Here is a 20,848-nt window from a genome sequence, read left to right as displayed (position 1 = left end):
TGAGAAGACTGGCAGAGTGAGGAGGGTAGGTAGAGTAGGGCTTGAAGATCAAAAGATTTTTAGTCCCAGAAGTGATAGGGGAAACAAAAGAATTATTGAATAAGGGCATTGCATGCTTAACTTGTGCATTAGGAAGCTCTTTTTGATTGTTTAATAGAGAATGGAGAGACTTGGGGTTAGAGGAACAAACTAGCAGACTATTCTAATAGTCCAGGGTACTGTGGCAATGTCAAAGGAGAGAAGGGGTCCTAGAGCAGGGGTATTACTAGAGGTAAGATCAACAAAAATTGATGACAAATTGGATATGAGGAATGCTAGAGTGTGAAGACTCCAGAATGATAACTAGGTTGTTATGATCCTGGGTGATTGGGAGAATAGTGGTACCCCTCAACCAATTATTATTAGGGAGAGGGAAATGTTTCATAAGAATGATAATGAATTTTGTTTTAAACACATTGAGTTTAAAATGTATCTGAAACATCTAATTTTAAATGTCCACTGGATAGTTGGACATGTGAAACTTGACTATATTTTGAGATTTTAAGGTCTGGATAAGTAGATTTGAGAATCCTCGGTATAGGAATGGTAACTGATTCCATAAGAGCTGATTTCCAAGTAAAATAGCATAGAAGGAAAAGGACAGTCTTGTTGGATATCTATTGGTAGCCATCATGACTTTATGCAGATCCAGTGAGGAGTGATCATATAGGTAGGAGGAGAACCAGAAGAGAATCATGTCATAAAAACCTAGAGAGAAGGTTTTCTTTCTCTAGAGAGAAGAGAGTTTCAAGGAAAGTTGGGTGTTTGGATAGTGTTATAAGACTACAGAGAGATCAAGAAGGGTTAGAACTGAGAAAAAGCCATTAGATTTGTCAGTTAAGAAATTATTAACTCTGGAGAGTATAGTTTCAAGTTGACTGATGAATTCAGAAGCAGCATGGTAGAAAGTTAAGGAAGGAAGGGGAATCATAGATTATAGAAAGCCTATTCAAGTAGTTTAGCTACAAAAGGAATGAGATAATGTGGATCAATGTGGGGATGGATGGATCAAGTAAGGGTTTTCAGAGGATGGGAGAGATATGAGTGTGTTTATAGGCAGTAGAGGAGCTGTTAGCAAACAGAGAATAAAGATAAATGAGAGAATGGAGTTGATAGAACAGTCTGTTTGCAAAAGAATAGTTAAAATAAGATCATTTTTCAGGTAGAAGGTTTTGCTTGGTCAAGAAGGAAGGACACCTCATGGGAGATAATGATGAAGGTGGGGTAGTGCCAAAAGGCCTCTGGGAGATGTAAGTTGAAGTGAAGGGGAGATTTAAGCTTTTAGTATTTGATCTCATTTTAAAAATGAAATATGACAGTAAGATTCCATAAGAGAAGAATTTTGTTAAAGAATTGTCTAGATAAATAAACTTTCCCTTTGGGCCATCGTGAGTATTTGCATTCTAGACACATTTTAACCTGACAGTAATATTGATAATAAAACCACTGTGTTGATAGTTGTTCTTTTTTTTTAATTTGGTAGAAATTTTGATTAGTGTTAGGGCAAAAAATTTTTTTGCAAGTATTCTTTTTAAAGTTATAATTAAAGTGTAAGATTCTACATAAATGAGATTTTCTTAAATTACAGTTTTTAGATTAGGAATATTCCCTTATTCCACTGACATAAGTAGAAATAATTTTAATGTTTTGTTGTTCTGTTATTCACCTCAGGATATCTGAAGTTCAAGGTGATGGGTTAAGTAAGCTTCTGAGGATATAAAGAAAAAAAATGAAACCATCCTTGTCATCAAGAAGCTTATGTTCTTAAGAAATATACCCATACAATATTGACTTTCTATTTTCATTTCAAGAGTAACTCAGATTTTAACTATTACCTTAGCATTTAATGTATATCTTTATCATTAATGCATTTATAAAATGTGAAGTAAATATATATTTCAAATGAGGTATGCCTTTTGTACATGACATATATGTTGATGCAATTTGACAGGAATTTGTTGATATTGTTAAGGGACCCCCTGCTTTTTGATTAACAATATCCAATGTAATGCTTATTAACTCAACTAGCATTTATTACAGTCTCATATGTATCATAATCTTTCTCTTTATGTCTATCTCTCTCTGTCTTTCCAGATTATATAAGAAATGGTTTCTTTCCACATTTAACTTTTTTTTCCTCAGAAATGCTTTATCTAGAATATAACCTATTTTTAAGTTACAAATTTATTTCTTAAGTGACCATAAAACTTTAGAAGATCTTAGAAATAATTTATCTTAATCTTCATATTATGGGTTAGCTAGGTGGTGTAATGGATAGAGCACCAGCTCTGAAGTCAGGAGGAGCTGAGTTCTAATTTAGCCTCAGACACTTAACACTTCCTAGCTGTGTGACTCTAGGCAAGTTACGTAACCCCAATTGCCTCAGGAAAAAAAAAATCTTCAATTTACATATCTTATAGCTAAGGAAACTGACACAGACCCAGGAAATTGAAAATCATGCGGATGAACTAGAAAGGATTTTAGATACCATCTGATCCAGTTCTCTTATAGATGAGTAAATAAGGCCTAAAGAGAATAATAAGAAAGTTGCCTATCCTCTTTTGGTGATTCACAAAAATGTCACAGAGTTACAGAACTACATTTAAAACTTCAAATATAGTAGTTGTTTTTTTTTTTTTTTTAAATTTTTCCTTTGGACTGTTGCTAAGAAGTTGCTAAAAGAGTTTCTGCTTTCTTATTCTGGGTAAAGTTATTAATCCTGTATCTCAAATCTAAAATCTCAGAGTTCTGTATGATTCATTCCTCTCTTATAACCCAAATTCCTGAATTTTTCATTTCCTTTCCATTCAAACTGTGGCACTATCTTAGTTCAAGTTTTTATCATTCTATTGTTATTTCCCTCTAGGTTCTTCCCTTCAATCCATTTTGTATATTACTGTTACTCTTCCTACAATACATTACTCCTTTTGTTCCTAAAAGTGTTGTTTTAAATTACAAGCATTATATAAATTCAAATGTTGTAATCTTCACTCATTAGAATGTAGTTTGTAACTGAAGAACCTAGATCAGTGCTTCACACATGGTAGTTGCTTAATAAATATTTAATTAATTTATTTATAATTGACATTGCTTCCCAACATCTACAGGACACGGTTGAAGCTCCTGAACTATGGTATTTAATCTTCCTTTTCAAGCTTTAAAAAATTATCCTGGAATCAACCAAACAATTATTTATTAAATGTCTACTACATTTCAGTCTGCTAGTCTCTTGGGAGAGAAATGTACATGCATACATAAATATACAGACAGAGTACATGGGGATAGAAATGAAACTATTTAGCTATATTTTATATATATCTTTTATATATAAATGTGTGTGTATATATAGATATATATGTGTATATATATATATCCATATATATATATATATCTTTTCTCAAATGACCTTTACCTACTCAAAATTTGTCTTTTCTTTCAAAGTTCATCTCTTCACTGAATCTTCCTTTGACATCTGCTCAGTCTTTGTTTCCTTTATTTTCCATGTCTACATTATTCTTTTGACTTTTATTCACTTTTAATTTTTTTATACATTTGACTTTTGCAATTTTGTGATTGTATCCCCTATTTGACTGTAAATTTCTATGTGGATGGATTAGTATTGTGGAAAGAACACTAACTTTGATGTTACAAGAGTAATAAATTTCTTCTCTACTTGTTCATTTGGTCTCTGTGGGCTTCCATTTTTCATGTATGAAATGAGAGGGAAGGAAGATCTGGAGATTATTGCAGCTGTGTATCAATGATACTCTAATTCTGAGAATTTATTTTTTTTATAGTTTTTATAATTTCATAGTTCCTACAGCATCTGGCTAATTACCTACCTAACAATCCCAAACGATTGTTGATAACATAATTTTTTGAATAAGCATTTATTCAGTTTGTTCTATGTGCCATATATAGTGCTAGGTTCTAGATGCTGCAAGATTAAAAATGTTTTATTGAGAGTCAGTAGTACAAACAAATACTTATACATAATAAAAACAAACAGAGATATGGGAAATAGTGGAAAGAAAGCTGACATCATTCAGTATCTCTGAGCTTCATTCTCTTAAGACTGTAAATTACCAAGGAGTTTCTGAATTAGTGAAAGAAGTTTTCCTACTAGTCTAAAAACTTTTGAATGGACAAAATTAATGTAATTTGGACAAGAATGGGGAAAATGTTTATATCAATTAACTTTGATAAGGTTCTGCTATTCAATATATAGAAAAATAATAGAAACCTATAAGAAAAAAAGCTATTCCCTGAAAATTTAGCAGTCATAGGGCATGATCAAATACTTCTCAAGAGAAAACTTGAGTATAGTCATTTCAAACTTTCATGAAACAAGTCCAGAATTCATCATTGAGAGTGACTAAAATAAATATTTATTTCCTCTGACACAGAAATTCTGCTGGTAGACATTTATTCCAAAGAGGCTAATAACAAAGAAAAAGGTCCCATATAGGCAAAAGATCCCATACGGCAATGATACTTTTTGTAATGGCAAAAGAAAGGGAAACAAGTAAATGACCTCAGTCAGGAAATGGTTAAATAAATTGTTGAACATTAACATAGTAAAGTATTACTGTGCTATGAGAAATAATTTTGCTGTGTGTGTAATTAATTGAGTGAAGACATTCTCATGGGAATATAGCCTTAAACTATATCTTAATTGTGACTTGAGACTTTATAATAACAAATAGAACTATAGCTAAAAGTTGCAGGTGTTTGCCCCTTCTTTTTCCCACCACTTTTTATTAATTAGCATTTAAGTATCTCTTTTAAAGGCAATTTATTCTTTTGTTTCTGGGTTACATTTTCATGATTAGAAAGTAAGCTCCAACTCTCCCAAACAATAGGAGAAAAGGGCAGGGAGAGAGAGTGGGGACTGGGGGCTTTTGCATTCCGGGTATTTTAATCTTGTGTTTTGCAGTTCTACTTTGCATTTCTTTACTAACAAACACCTTGTCAGGTGGAAGCCCCTTGTCTGATGGAAGATGCCATTTTGAGATTGTAATAAACCCCTTTTTACTTTTTCTTATTCTTAAGAGTCTGTTTTTGTGGTTGATACTGTCCCACACTATGTAATTAGATCATTGGAAGATTTATATGAATTGATGAAAGGTGAAGTCAACAAGTCATTTTCCTCTCTTTCTTCCTCCTGTGATGCCATCTCTTCCCATCCCATGTCTCCTCCCTATGCCTACATGCTCAAATCTTCTTTGACATAATTGAAACACTCCCAAACCAATATCCCTTTTAACTAGATGCTCCATTTAAACTACTAATTGCTTTTGCAAATCAATCTTTCCTGTCCCTTGTCTTTAAATAACTTTTTTTTTTAAACTTTAAACTTTAAGATTTGCAATTAAAATAACTTTGAACCTAATTTCATAAAACTTATAAATATATCCAACAGAGCTGACAAATTTTTAAGGCATAACTCATAGTTTAGAAAGCAATGTACCATCTAAGCAGGGAGATACAAACATAGCCTCACCTAAGGTAAGCTACTGGCATTTTGTTTTAATAACCTATATTTTAACTAAAAATCCAATTAAATATAGCTTTAATTCCCAATAATATAAAACTGTTATGCTATATTTCAAATAATGAATTTCACTAAACAGCATAATTTCTTTCTCTCCCTCTGACCCTATGTGGCTCTGTTGCAGTCAAGTAATGAGGAAGAAAAAGAAACTGGAATAAATAATATTCCATAACATTCATATACCATAACTTATTCAGCCATTTCCCAACTGATGGGTATTCGCTCAGTTTCCAGTTCCTTGCCACTACAAAAAGGGCTGCTACAAACATTTTTGCACATATAAGTCCTTTTCCCTTTTTTGGCAACATAAATATTTATATCTGTGTATCTTATTATCGGTTATATTTGTTTTTGGGGACCATTACTCAACAAAACTCTTCTTCCTTCTCTGTTCTTATTCACCAGTTTCAATCCTATTGCCTTTCCTATTGTATTGTCAAAGTCATCAGATCGTCATTTCAGGTCTATATTCAAAGCTCTTCAGTCAGATTTGACACATGCTATGCAGATTAGAATAGAGTGAAAAAGGAATATTTTCTAGTTGAAAGATGAATTTTTGTTATGTTATATGGAAATTATCAGGAAATGTGAAAGAGACAAGAATAACAATCAGGAAAAAATTACATGTTTTCTTATTATAAAGTGAATTTAATTACAAAAAAATAATGTCAGACTTGGGAAGTGTATAATATTAACAGCATTATTAATTCAAGGTAAATTGTGTAAATTATAAGTAGACAATGTATGAGCTGACCTTTATGACACACACACACACACACACACACACACACACACACACACACAAAATTGATGTTGGAGTTTTTTAAAACACTTTACCTACATGATCTCATTTGATTCTCAAAACAGTCATTAAAGCTAAATAATACAACTATTACTATTTCAATCTTTAAAAATGAAGAAACAGACCTACAGAGACTTATCTGTGGTCACACATCTTGTGTAAGCTTTTTATATATTTATTTTGTTAGTTTATGATTTTATATAATTTCTAATCTTTTTTTTTTTTTTTTTAGTTCAGATGTATCTCTCTTTCTCTTTTTCTTTTTGTCAAGTGAGTGAGCTTATATTTTTCATTGTATTCTACTCCCATCCTCTTTATATACACAGAAAAAAGTGAGGGAGGGAAAAACAAGAAATTTGCCTTTATAAGAAATATGTATAGCTAGGTAAAATGAATTATTACCATGACTATCTATGTCTTCATTATTTCTCAAAGGGGATGCTTTATTTCTCATTCTTAAAAATTGCGACTTGTAATTAAATTAAAGTTCTAAAGTATTTTTCAAAGTATAGTTATAAATTATTAATTATGAAAATAAATTTAATGGGTTATATATTTATAAAATTATAAATTGGTATATATAAATTGTTCCACTTTTACTTACTTTATTCTGTAGCAATTCACAGAGGTTTTTCAAATTTCCTTTGAATCTATTTTGACATTTCTTATGGTATAATAATATTCTATATATTCACATATTGCAATTTGTTTCTCATGTTGTTATGTAACTTACCTGGCTTCTAAACTGGAGCTTATTGTTGCTTTACTTAACTGGGAAGAAATAAAATATTTTTTGACATAGTAATTTTTTTTTGATAGAATTGTTTATTACTGATCATATTCTGAATGTTCTATTTAACAAAATAGTCATGTTATAGAAACTTGTTGAATCTAAGAGTCTAGCAATCTATAATTCTTTGGCCTTTTTCATTTTTCAATTCTGAAGCATAGTTTCCAATATTTTGCAATTTTCTCTTATGGTATTGATACAGTAATTTTTTAAATATCTACTCAGAAGCTTTGAGGTTCACACAACTGATTTAAATCCAAGATTAATATCTTCCATACTTTTTGTTATTATAAAACCCATTTCTACTCTTTAGCAATTAATGTATATTTTATATAATTTTAAAAAAATGAGTGAAAACTAATTTTGATTGTCATTTTGTTGTACCTTAAAACATTTTTCTTATTAATGTGCTCTTGAGAGGTTTTTTCTTTATCTTTGTATCTGACTCCATTTCCCTATCCCATTTCCTACTTTAATTTCCCATTTTTATTTTTTAATTTCTTTTCTGGAGCTGCATTTCTATTTTCTGTATGAAGTATTATTAAATGTTTCTGTAAACTTTGTACAGCTATCTTTACAAGTTCCATTTCTTAATCTTATAACATATCAGAATTTAAAAAAAAAATACATTTTTCTCTTATGATTTCATCACATCTTGTATTTTATGGATGTTTTTCAGCTCATGTTCATTTAGTTGCCTTTCCATAGTATGTCTCGCTCTTCCTTCCGCTTGAACTTAAGTGCAAGAGATACTGTTATAGTGCTTAATTTTTAAAGAAAATTAAAAAAAATTTGCATAAGTAATTTCCAAACCCACAATAGGAAATTATAGAAGCAAACACAGTGACTCTGCAAAAGCAAGGAAGGAAACTCTTGAGAAGCAGACAAAATTCAAAAAACAATTTAACATAGGAGTCCTGAGGGCATCCCTATGTGAACATAGCATTGTGTTGATGTTGTGAGAATAACCCTGCAGTCATAGAATAGATTAAATTATGTTCTCTGTGCTTTAATAATGTAAGGAAATGTATGGAGCATTTTTTTTTAAGAAGAGAAATTGGTTTTTGAAATGATAAATTGACTTTATAGAATGATTCCTTTTATTAAGATTTTAGATATTCAGGAGTTTTACTATATTACCTTTCACTTTTAGCAATGAAAAAATGAGATTAAAAGAAGCAGTTTAGGGCAATTAAAAACAGTTTGGGATCCTTTCATTAAAATTTTGGAGATATTTAAAGTTCTGGGCCTTGCCTTTTACTGTCATGCTTTCCCTTCTATCTTTGAGAAGTAGGTTTTAGTGAAACATATTTGTAGTCATGAGACTTGGATTTAATTGCTTGAACAACTTTGTCATTCTTTTTTTCTCACCTTCAATTTCTGCACTTGTAGAATGTGAGGAGATTGGAATAGGTGACCTCAACATTCTTTATCAGCTTTAAAGCTATGATTTTAGGACAATGAATGAAGAACAAGGGATTATTTTATATTATTCTATTTTGGGGGTATTTGTGTATTAATATAATATAAATGATAATTTGCATATATATTTTATATTTTTATGTATTTTATATATATGTATATATATATATTTTATATATTAATGGTTATATAGAAACTTTTAGCACCTGCAGTAATGAATGCTCCTTTTCTCTGAACTTTCCTGTTAGTTGCTTTTTAAAAATTTCCCTCTTTCTTCCTCAGCTGGATTCTGTACTTTTTTCTTACTCCAGTTCTAATTCTTGCTTTATCTAAAATCAGATCTGCAGTAATAATGATGAGAATAGATTCAGGGAACCAAAATGAGATATTAGAGTTCCTGGTGGTCAGGGAGTTAAATGGTGAGGTTAGTGGCAGGTTCAGAGTTCAGAGAACCAAAGGACCCTCCCCTAAATCCCCATGGGATTTGGTGCATGGGGAGTTTTGGGAACCCCCTTTCTGGTGGTGCAGAGGTCCTTCGTAAAGGAATTTATGAACCCAAAAAACTAGATTGATAAAAAGAAATTTATTATAGGCATTGGGAAGTCAGCCTTTGCTCTGCATAAATCGAAAGCCTGAATTCCTTAGTGGCAAAGTCCCAACAGAGAAGTAAAGTTTCTAGTAGAGAAATCCCAACAGAGAGATATAAAGTCTTGTTAGGGAAATAGGTGAGGATAAAGAGAAGGTAGTGCCGAAAGAGACTATCATTCCAGCTGGCAGAGGCTTGCTATGCCAAGAAGAGAGATTTCCTTGGCATATTAGTTCCTCTGCAAAGATTGAGCCCAAAGTTGGCTCTTTTAATTTACAAGCTGGGTTTCAGCTTGAGCTAGAATGGAATAGAAAATCTTCAATTGAATGGGATTCTGCAGCCCAGCACTCAACCAGCCCCATCTAGATAATGAAGCTGTTTGTCCTTAGGGGGCATCTTTACAGTGGCAGGATTCAAGGAGAATTAGTCCTTCAAGGAGTTGGAGAGTTTTCGAGGCTCTCTTGTCAATAAGACTAAAGGTATTGAAGGTTAAATCAAAGACTGAAAACAAAGACAAGTTTTTCTTTACCTTCTATTATGCCTACAAATTCTCTTATATACCATTAACTATTAAAATTTTGCAGCAGCTATTGGAAAATAGATTCTGATATGTAAAGAATTAAGAAATCTTTAGTCCCCACCTATGTATAGCCTACTTTGTAAACCTCCTTTACATGTTATGATAGACTGAATTTGTACAACAGAATATTAGTGAGGATTCAAAATATATAACAATACATTACCAGTTCAAGAAAGGATATATAATAGTAGAAGAAATTATATTTATGAATATCCATCTTTGTTTCCTTGTAGGTTGTTCTTTTGTTCGCTGCTGTGTACTTTTTCCTTTATTCTATTTTTTCCCTTTCATCTCCTCCAAGCAGACTCTAGTTAATCATACATATATATTATACATATGTATACATGCACACATGTACTCATACCCCTTTGCCCCCCATAGACACGTACACATATACACACACACTTACTTTTCCTATAGCTGTTAACTCTTCCATTTTAATTCTGCTTCTTAACTTGCCTTGCTATTATTATTTGACTTCTCCTCACTCTCCCTTCTTTCCCCAATCTTTGCTTCCCTCTCCACCCATTCTTTCCCTCTTATTTCTTTATAGATTTTGGAGGGGTGCTATGCCCTTCATGGTATATAGGTAGTATTGCCAACTTAACCCATTCTTGGTGTGCATAAGTTTTCAGAACCTCCCCTCAGTAATACCTTTGTGTCTGTTGCACCTCATTTGTATATTTTTACTTTTACCTAAGTGGTTTTTGTCAGATCATAGCAACTCTGCCCCAATCTTTCTTTTGAGGTACTCAATTGATATTAGTCTTAAATATATGCTATACATTTCCATATAAAAAACATAAACAATTTTTCCATGCTAAATTTCTTGAAATTGATTTTAGATATTGGCTATTTTCAGTTAAATCTTTTATTGAGTTTGATTTTGGTTGAAAGAAAGTCCTGAAAATCTGTAACTTTGTTGAATGTCCATTTTTTTGATTGTCAGTATATATGATTCCAAGACCTGCAGTCTTTTATTATGGCTGCTGCTAAGTCCTGTACAATTCTAATTGTTGCCCCAGCAAATGTTCTTTTCTTGAAAAATTTTCTCTTTGATCTGGGGGTTTTGAAATTTGACAATAGTATTCCTATGTGATTTCCACAAAGGATCTTTTTGAGTTGAAATTTCTACTTTCCCTTTATGTTTTATCAGTCTAGGACAATGTTTCTGGATTTTTTTCTTGCATTATTGTGTCAAGGTTCTTTTTTTTTTTTTTTTGGTCACAGCTTCCAGGTAGTTCAATTATTCTGATATTCTCTCCTTTTGATCTGTTTTCTAAATTTCTTGTTTTTCATATAAGATGTTCTACATTTTGTTTTGTTATTTCTTGGTCTCTTATAAAAGCTTCACTGGCTTCCCCTTGCCTAATGCTAATTTTCAGAGTTATTTTTGTCTTTAAAACTATTTCATCTTTTCTAGTTCGTTAACTTTTTCTTCATAATCTTTTTCCTCAGTGTCTCATTTGATTTTTAAATTCTTTTTTGAGTTCTTTAATAAATTCTTTCAGGACTGGGAGCCATTTTTGGGCTCTTTGGGATAGCGAAGAAACTTTTTCTAACTTTTGTGTTCTACTAAAACTAGATGAACACTGGTTTTTCCTATTCCTATATTAAGTTTTTATGATTGGGTTCTTTCTTGTTTACCAATTCATTAAAAAATTTTTTTTAATGTAATCAACCTTAATTATGGAGTGAGGAGGATGGTATCCCTAACTTCACTTTAGTTCTCCCCTCTGACTTGGAACCTGAAACCAAAAATTCCACTCTCTTACAAGTGCCCACAATTGTGCCACTGTCTCTGCACTTATTGGGTATGCTGGTTCCTTTTTGCCCAAGACTGTGTCTTTGCAGCACAGCTGGGTTTGGCATTCCTGATTAGTAGAGGTTCCCTCAGTCTTCGTGGGTTCAGACCCCCAACTCCACAAGCAGTTCAGAAAGTAAAAGTTCCTGTAGTTCCCTGAATTCTTCAAAGCAGGAATTCTAAATAACTAATTTAAAATTTATTTTTTATATGTAACTGATTTATATATAGTTGAGTAACTATCTCTGGGTGATTTTTGAAATCATTACTCTTCCTCTCTATTACATCTTTTTCTCATTAATCATGTTTTTAAATTATGTTAAAATTAAAGAATTATGTATATTAAATTTATATTTAAAATTAAAATTACATTGTATATTTAAAATTATATATTATAAAATTGTATTTTATTCAGAAATATTTTAAAGAATCAACCAAGAAGGGTCAGATAAATGATTCAGTGGATAGAGTACCTACCTGCCCTGGAGTCAGGAGGAACAGAATTTAAATCTGGCCTCAGATACTTATTAGTTGTATGATCCTGACCAAGTCACTTAACCCTGATTTCTTCCCTTCTTTCCTGTCCATAATAGAATAAATCAGAAGACCTTGGTCTAAGCTGAGGGTTTGACACAATTTTTCAAAATTTTGTATTTTAATAGTATATATTTTTTCCAATTACAAGTAAAAATAGTTTTCAACATTCATTTTTGCAAGACTTTGAGTTCCAATTTTTTTTTCCTTCCCTCTCTTTCTCCTTTCCCAAGACAGCCTGCAAACTGATAATAGGTTATACGTGTAAAATTATTTTTTAACATTTTTCTGTATAAATCATGTTGAGAAAGAAAAATTAGGACAAAAGGGATAAACCATGCGAAAACAAGAACAAGATGAAAAAATATGCATTGATCTATATGAAGTCTCTGTATTTCTTTCTCTTGATGCAAATGACATTTTCCCCGCTAAAGTCTATAGGAATTGTCTTGGATCACTGCATTGCTGAAAAGCGCCGTCTATCATAGTTGATCATCACATAATCTTTATTTTTTAAAAAATGCAATTTTTTGGTTATACATATATATTAATTTCTTTTAATACACATTTCTTTATGAATCATGTGAGAAATTAAAAAAAAAGTGAAAGTGAACATAGCATGTGTTGATCTGCATTCAGTTTCCATATTCTCTCTCTGGATGTAGATAGGGTTTTTTATACAAAGTTTATTGAAATTGCCTTGGATCATAGAATCACCGAAAAGAACCAGGTCTTACATAGTTGATCATAGCACAGTGTACAGTGTACAGTGTATTCCTTATTTTACTCAGCATCAATATGTGTAAATTTTTCTAAAATCAGCTTATCATTTTTATAAAGCAATAATATTTAATTATTTTCATATACCATAAGTTATTCAGCCATTCTCCAAGTGATGGACATCTACTCATTTTCCAATTCTTTACCAGTACCAAAAAACCTGCTACAAACATTTTTGCACATGTGTGTTCTTTTCCCTCCTTTATGATTTTCTTGAGATATAGATCTAGTAGTGATAGCACTGCTGGATCAAAGGGTATGCAGATCATCACACAGTCTTGCTTTTATTGTGTACAGTGTTTTCCTGGTTCTTCTCAGTTCACTCAGTATCACTTTATGTAAGTTTTTTCAGGCTTTTCTGAAATCAGCCTCTCATCATTTCTCAAAAAAAAAATAGTATTCCATTACATTTAAATACCATAATTTATTCAACCATTTCCTAGTCGATTGTTCCCCCCTCAATTTCTAATTCCTTGCCACCACAAAAAGAGCTGTTACAAACATTTTTGCACATGTGGATTTATGATCTCTTAGAATATAGACCTAGCAGTACGAGCCAAATTTTCTCATCTGTAAATTGGGATGAGATTTATATATACACTATCAACTTTGTGGGATTGTTACAAAAAATTCCTTTGTGAATATTAACATACTCTGTAATAGCAAGCTCTTATTTTTATGCTTATAACAGTATTCTAGGCAAATATGTATAAGAAGTCTTTTTTTGTTAGGAAACTTATCAATCTTAATACAGCATATTCATAAAAATACTGCAATTAATTATAGGTTAGTTTATTAGAAGGCTAGAAATTTGGGATTTGGGCTAAGAGGAAAGCAAAGAGTTAGGACATCAAGCATGCAAGAAAGAATGGATTATAAATGGGTAAACTAGGCTATCTGGTTTTTTTACATTGGGCAATAGTAGAAGGTAATTTTTCCAAGGTGAATTGAAGAGAGAGGTATGAATTCTTGAATGATAGCCTAAGGAGTTAAAAAGCCTTTTTAAATAAAAACAAATTTAAATCTTTCAAAACTAATACATGAATATCATAATTTCCAATTGTCTTACAGGCTCCCGTCTTCGTCAAGAGGATTTCCCTCCTCGTATTGTTGAACATCCTTCAGATCTCATTGTTTCTAAAGGCGAACCAGCTACTTTGAACTGTAAAGCAGAAGGCAGACCCACACCAACTATTGAATGGTATAAAGGAGGAGAAAGAGTGGAAACAGATAAAGATGACTCTCGTTCACATCGAATGTTACTTCCTAGTGGATCTTTATTTTTCTTACGTATAGTACATGGACGCAAAAGTAGACCTGATGAAGGTGTTTATATCTGTGTAGCACGGAATTATCTTGGAGAAGCTGTGAGCCATAATGCATCACTGGAGGTAGCAAGTAAGTAATTTCTGATTTTGGCGATAAATCAGTTGTACTGAAGAAATTTAAAAATTATTCTATGCCTGAGGAAAATTTCTTTATAAAAATGAATGAAATTGACCACTTAGATTTTTTTTCTATGTCCTTTTTATGTTGGCTATGTGGGTGTGCACGCATATTTAACAATTTGATTTGGACGCATAGGAAAGCACTTTGTCATTGCATTTTGCTTGGGGGAAGGTTTTTTTTTTAATTCTTATACTTGTATTTAGTTTTTATTCTATACTAAGTGACATAGAGTATATGCATGTTCATTTAGAGAACTTTATGTTTAGCTATTGATATGTTACATATGTGCGTATGTGTAAGATGTATATACACACACACATATATATATATATATATATGTATATGTATATGCATAAGTGCAAAGATGAAGTCCGGAGTCGTCTTTGTGTCTGTGTCTGAGACTCTTCTGTGTCTGTGGCTTTCTTGAGGATCTCTCTGGAGCCTGGAGTCTTAGATTGAGCTCGAGCACACTCTCACTCGAGTTTTTTCTCAAGTCTACCCTTATATACCTTAGTATATAATTATATCACTACAGCACAGTGTATATGTATATGTGTGTGTGCGTGTGTGTATATATGTATGTATAAAAAGAGAGAGTATAATGTCCAGGCTAGCTTTCTGGAGGACCTCAGGATCAGCCCAAGTCCTTGCTCTTAGTGGAGGAGTGAAGGAGGCAGGAAACTCATGAGGATGATGGTCAAAGATGAAGTCCAGAGTCGTCTTTGTGTCTGTATCTGAGACTCTTCTGTGTCTGTGCCTTTCTTGAGGATCTCTCTGGAGTCTGGAATCTTAGATTGAGCTCGAGCACACTCTCACTCGAGTTTTTTCTCAAGTCTACCCTTATATACCTTAGTATAATTACATCACTACAGCACAGTGAGCATGTGTCAACTGTAGAACCATTACATCACCATACTAACCACTAAGTATATGTGAACTAGAGAACCATCATCTCATTAATCACACTGAGATAACACCCTGCTGTAAGTATCTTTGCTTCAAGTATACTTTTCTCAGAGTTCCTTAATATCTGTGGTTCTCTACAAGAGAGGTAATATATATTATCTATTTCAGCTCTTGGTTACTTTTGGAAATTTTTTTTTTTTTTTTTTTGCAAAACTATATGCAGCATTGTATATGTGCTGTATATTTTGCTATTTCTTTGAAAATAATTGGTCTAAATGAGATGATTCAGACTAGTTCCAATGATCTTGTAATGAAGAGAGAGCTATCTACAATCAGAGAGAGAATTGTGGAAATTGATTTGTGATTCACAACATAGCATTTTCACTCTTTATTGTTGTTTGTTTGCATTTTATTTTCTTTCTCATTTTTCCAGTTTGATTTGATTTTTCTTGTGCAGCAAGATAATTGTATAAATAGGTATGCACATTTTGGATTTAACATATATTTCTACCGTGTTTAACATATATTGGACTACTTGCTATCTAGGGGAGGGAATGAAGAAAAGGGGAGAAAATTAGAACACAAGGTTTTGCAAGGATTAATGTTGAAAAATTGTTCATGTATGTGTTTTGAAAAATAAAAAGCCTTAATAAAAAAAGTAAAGAAGATAATTGGTTTAAATGCATTTTGAGAAAGCTGAGATATAAGTAACACTCAAAGAAATCATTACATTTTTATACTGTTAACTATATTGTTTATGTGAAATTACTTTAGAAAATATTTGTTGTATATTAAACTATGTTTGAAAGTATTTTAATAGAGTAGCTATTAGATTTGTATGAGAATTACTTAACCTTTCATTCTGTGTCAAATTATAATTTTATATATATATATAATATTATAATCAACAAATCTGAGTGTCCAGATATTGATGAAATATAAAAGGGATAAGAATTGTCTGTGAGAAAGGAATGAAATTATTCTTAATTTGTGTACATTATTAAATAAAAAACATACTATATGGATGGTTAACTTTTTAGTAATGCCTTAAGAGTTTATTGTATATAAACATCTATCTCTGTGGAACTTTGTTGTTGTAATTCAATATGCCAAACATTTAATTGTCTGTTCTGTGCAAGACAATGGAGATACTGTAATGTTTGGGCTAGCTTTCTGGAGGTCCTCTGGAAGGGGATTGGTCTCAGCAGGATAGGCATCACGAGAATGGACAAGAATAGAGTCCAAAGTCTTTATTCTCTCTTACACAGCCTGTGTTTGTCAGAATCTGACCCAATCTCAGTCTGACCCAGTCTCCTTTATCAGTCTGCCAGTTTGCCAGTCTCTCTCCTCCCCAATCTGACTTTGTCCCCTGTTTAAATACTCCGTTACAATGATGTATACTGAGTATGTGTGAACTAGAATTACATCACCATGCTAACTACTAAATATATATATGTGAACTAGAGAACAATCATCTCATCGGTTCCACCTTATTTCAAGTATACTTCTCCAAAGTTCTGGCCCTCTACAAGCTACAAAGATTTTCTTTTTTTAATGACATAATCCTTGCCTTCACACAACTTACATGTTATTTGGGTGGTGATAGGGACTCTCAGTAATATTGATAATTATTACAAATGATACCTAAACATTTAAGAATTTTTTATTTTATTTTTTCTTACGAGTAACCTTTGGCATTTGTACAGTATTGTGCTGTTTATATTCAGTTTCTGAATATGTGTGTGTGTGTGTGTGTGTGTGTGTGTGTGTGTGATCTTTGTCTTTTACTACAATTGATTAGATTTCATCAAAATAAGAATTGGATACATATGTAAGTCATTAATCATAATAGGAAACTTATTAAGCATAGATGAAGCTCTTAACAGAATTTTAAGTATATTAAAGCAGAAGTTAAGATTAAATTTCTTCTGTTATTAAAAATAATTTTTGATTTTTAAAAAATGTTACCTGAATTTCCAAAAATAGTTTCTCTCTCTCCCAGAGAGTCATTCCATATAATAAAGAATATCACAAAAAGAAGGTGATAAAAGTTCAACAGGACCAACCAACATTTTAAAAAATATGGCATTATATTCATTGCTGTATTGCTTCCAGTTTTGGCATAGGAAAAAAGGAAGGGGTCTTTGTAAATCTCTTCTTTGGGATCAAGCTTGGTTATTGTAATTTATCAGCATTCAGTTTTGATTAGTTCCTAATCATTTGCATTACTATGGTTATTGTCCATATTTTTCTTGTTCCGATTACTTCACATTGTACCACTCAGTATAGATCTTCTGATGCGTCTTTGTGATACTATTGTTTTTTTCACATTGCAGTAGTACTTAATTATATGACTGTATTTGTTTAGCCATTTCTCAGTTGATGGCTAGATACTTTGTTTCCTATTCTTTGTTCCTACAAAAAAGGGCTGCTCTAATTATTTTGATTTATGTGATTCCTTTTTTTTTTTTTTCTCTCTCATTGATCTCTTTGGGATCAAGCTTATAGACATTTTAGTCATTCTATTTGCATAATTCTAGGATATTTTCCAGAATGATTTGGCCTACTCCCAGCTTTACCAACAATGTATCAATGTGTCTGTCTTTTGCCAGTTCCTCAATCTTTGCCTTTTCCTAATTTTTTTTAATTCTCTTGGCCCAGAAGAAGTGATGTTTATGTTCCCTAGGAGTTGACACTCGAAAGGGTATGTGAAAGGGATAGACAAATAAGTGAGATGGCACAGATATTGAGAATAGATTTTGGGGAGAGCAGGAGGTAAAATTGTACTACATGTTTTGGAAGACAATCATTTCTCATATGCAGTGCTGCTTCTTTGCAGTATTACTTCTTTTACAATCTGGAATTGAGTTACAGCAAAATAAAACAAAATGGGATAACCTGCCAAGTTCTATAAAGACTAACTAACATAGAAAATTATTTGAAGGAGCTTAAATCTGGTGCTTTAGAAGCTTTAAATCTCATGAGCCAAACAAAGTGAAAGAGTAAAGGCACAGAATAAAAATTAAAAAAAATTAGGAAAAGAGGATAGATTTTGAAACTGTTTAAGTGAGGGAATATAGAAGAGGGGGAAGTGAAGGAAAAACATAAATAAATAAATGAAAATAGGATTGACAAACTATCAAGGATCAGGTTTGGGATGCTGTGAGTCTGACATCAGAGTTTGTATCATAGTAGTTTAAATAAATCTAACTCTTCCCCTCTCCCCTCCCACCCCCCCTTTAAATCTATGTTTCCCCTGAATCACTTGGGATTAAGTGACTTGCCCAGGGTCACACAGCTAAGAAGTGTTAAAAGTCTGAGGCCAGATTTGAACTCATGTAGTCCTGACTTCAGGGCTGGTGTTCTATCCACTGTACCAACTAGCTGCGCTTTAAATCATTAAAAAAAAAAAAACAAATGAAAAAAAACCTAAAGAATGATTTGAAAGGTAAGGAGACTTGAATACCTAATAAAATGTTATAACTTTCAAAATTCATTCATTTTAAATTTAAATATTTTCTTTGTAGCAACGGGACATGCTGCACAGCTTCGCTGAGTGAATCTCAGTATAAGACGTACCTTCTAATTTATAGGTTACTTATGTTCTGCTTTTTTTTTCGAGTGTAATTTGGATGACATTCTGGAGGATTTAGAGAGACTATATTTTGAGCTAGTATTTTGTGTCACAAATTCCAAAGATGGCTAGGCAGTTATAATTTATTCTCAGTAGACAAAGTGATTTGACAGAATGTCATAAAAAGATGAAGCTATGTCCAAAGGTTAAAAGGAGGTATCTTGAAACCATTGCTACCTGAAGTTATACCTTGTCTAATATACAAAATTGGTAAATCACAAATGATATCTTAAATTTCTCTGTCTCACTTTTTCTTTCTTTCTTTGTATGCCTGCTTATTTTTCTCTCTTCATACTACTTTTTTCCCTCAATTATATTTCATTGCTAGAATCTTAAATAAATGAGTATGAAAGTGAGAATAGTAGCATTGAGACCTTAACTTGTAGATCTCTCTCTCTTCCCCCCCCCAAAAAAACCCAAAAAACAAAACCAAACATCTCTGGGTTTTAGCTCTTGTGCTCAATGACCCTATCTAATTTTAATTTTAAAAGCTATGTTGTATAATTTGGTTGTTGAGAGGCAATTATTGTTCAGTAAAGTTTTTTTTTTAAACCTGTACTTTCTTCTTTTTCCTTTCAAAATCTAAAAATCTAGCTAGTTTACTTGATTTGTCATATGTTTGTAAATCAGCTAACATGTGGTATTAAGGATTACATGACAATATTTTTTTCATATCTTTTTATTTTTATTTATTTATTTTTTGCTGAGGCAATTGAGGTTAAGTGACTTGCCCAGGGTCACACAGCTAGGAAGTGTTAAGTGTCTGAAGGCAAATTTGAACTCAGGTCCTCCTGACTTCAGGACTGGTGCTCTATCTACTGTGCCACCTAGCTGCCCCTTTTTCATAACTTTTAAAAATTATGTATCCCTTTCATCAAAAAATACATTTTTAAAATTGAGACATTCCTGAGGAAGTCCTGAGTTCAAATCCTATCTTACTCATTATTGACTTTGTGACTTTAGATGAGTCAATTAAACCTTTTCATATTTTCATATTAGAAAATGACGATTAAAAATAGTACCTGCTTTCTGGGGTTGTTGGGAAGATCAAATGAAATGACATCTTTAAATGGTTTATAAAATTATACCATAAATGCTAGCTCTTTTTACTATTGGTCCCAAAATATTATCAGTCTTTTGAGGATCAAAAATTATTGTTTACTGCATATAAAAATAAGCAAAGCATTCTTAAATTTCGAAAGTAGTTTAAGATAATGTTAATTTAGTCATCAATGTAATTTCGCAGAATGAATACTGAGAATACACCTCAGAATGGTGATTTATGTGGATATGGATATGAACAGGTAAAATAAGAAAATCTAATTGAAACAAGTTTAAAAAAATTTTTTTTAATGACTTGATAAGGATATGATGTATTTTTAAAAAAACTAGTGTAACTTGTTCACGAATTAATTTTTACCCTTCGAAAACAGATTCTTGGCACCATTTTCTTAATAATTTGTTATCTTGTTCCACATTCAGTGCCACTGTACCTCTCTTTTTCATCATCTTTGCTCATTACTAAAAAGCACTATGCGTTATTGTCTTTGAATAATGAACTACTAAGTGACTAAAACAAAATTTTAAATGGAAAGTGCAGTCTGTTTTGGTCTGCCTATCAAATGGCCTCTCAAGGTTTTTTTTTTTGTAAATTAGAAAAATAATTGAACCAAAGAGAATAATTACATATACATACAGTATAAGCCTAGGAAGCAGAGCCAACTATTAAATTCACAACTAAAGTATTTTTTCTCAGTATATTACTTAAAATGCATTTATCAATGTTTTATTTACTTTTGAAACTGTTTAGTTTCATTAAGAAGTGAAACTTCTGATTACTAGAAATTGTCAATATCAAATATTTCTGAAATGTAATATGATTTTGAATTTTTTTTGGTGGAGCAAAGATGTGATTTATATTTTTAGAAATCAAAAAAGAGGCTATATCTATTGGTTATTCTTTAAAAA

The 20,848-nt window shown here is 31.9% G+C and overlaps 1 protein-coding gene across 4 annotated transcripts in view; it reads left to right on the top strand.

Annotated features, from left to right (window-relative positions):
• ROBO1 (roundabout guidance receptor 1) overlaps positions 1-20,848 on the top strand; it is a 464,510-nt gene that overhangs the window by 53,487 nt on the left and 390,175 nt on the right. For all 4 annotated transcript variants that reach the window (XM_051984356.1, XM_051984358.1, XM_051984357.1 and 1 more), the window contains exon 2: positions 13,963-14,289. In XM_051984356.1, the coding sequence (XP_051840316.1) occupies positions 13,963-14,289 (327 nt within the window). The remainder of the gene's footprint in view (positions 1-13,962; positions 14,290-20,848) is intronic.

Source organism: Antechinus flavipes, chromosome 3 (assembly GCF_016432865.1).
Source record: "Antechinus flavipes isolate AdamAnt ecotype Samford, QLD, Australia chromosome 3, AdamAnt_v2, whole genome shotgun sequence".
In the NCBI taxonomy this organism is placed as follows: domain Eukaryota; kingdom Metazoa; phylum Chordata; class Mammalia; order Dasyuromorphia; family Dasyuridae; genus Antechinus; species Antechinus flavipes.
The sequence above is the reverse complement of the archived record's forward strand: the minus strand, read 5'-3'. Positions and strand labels throughout refer to the sequence as shown.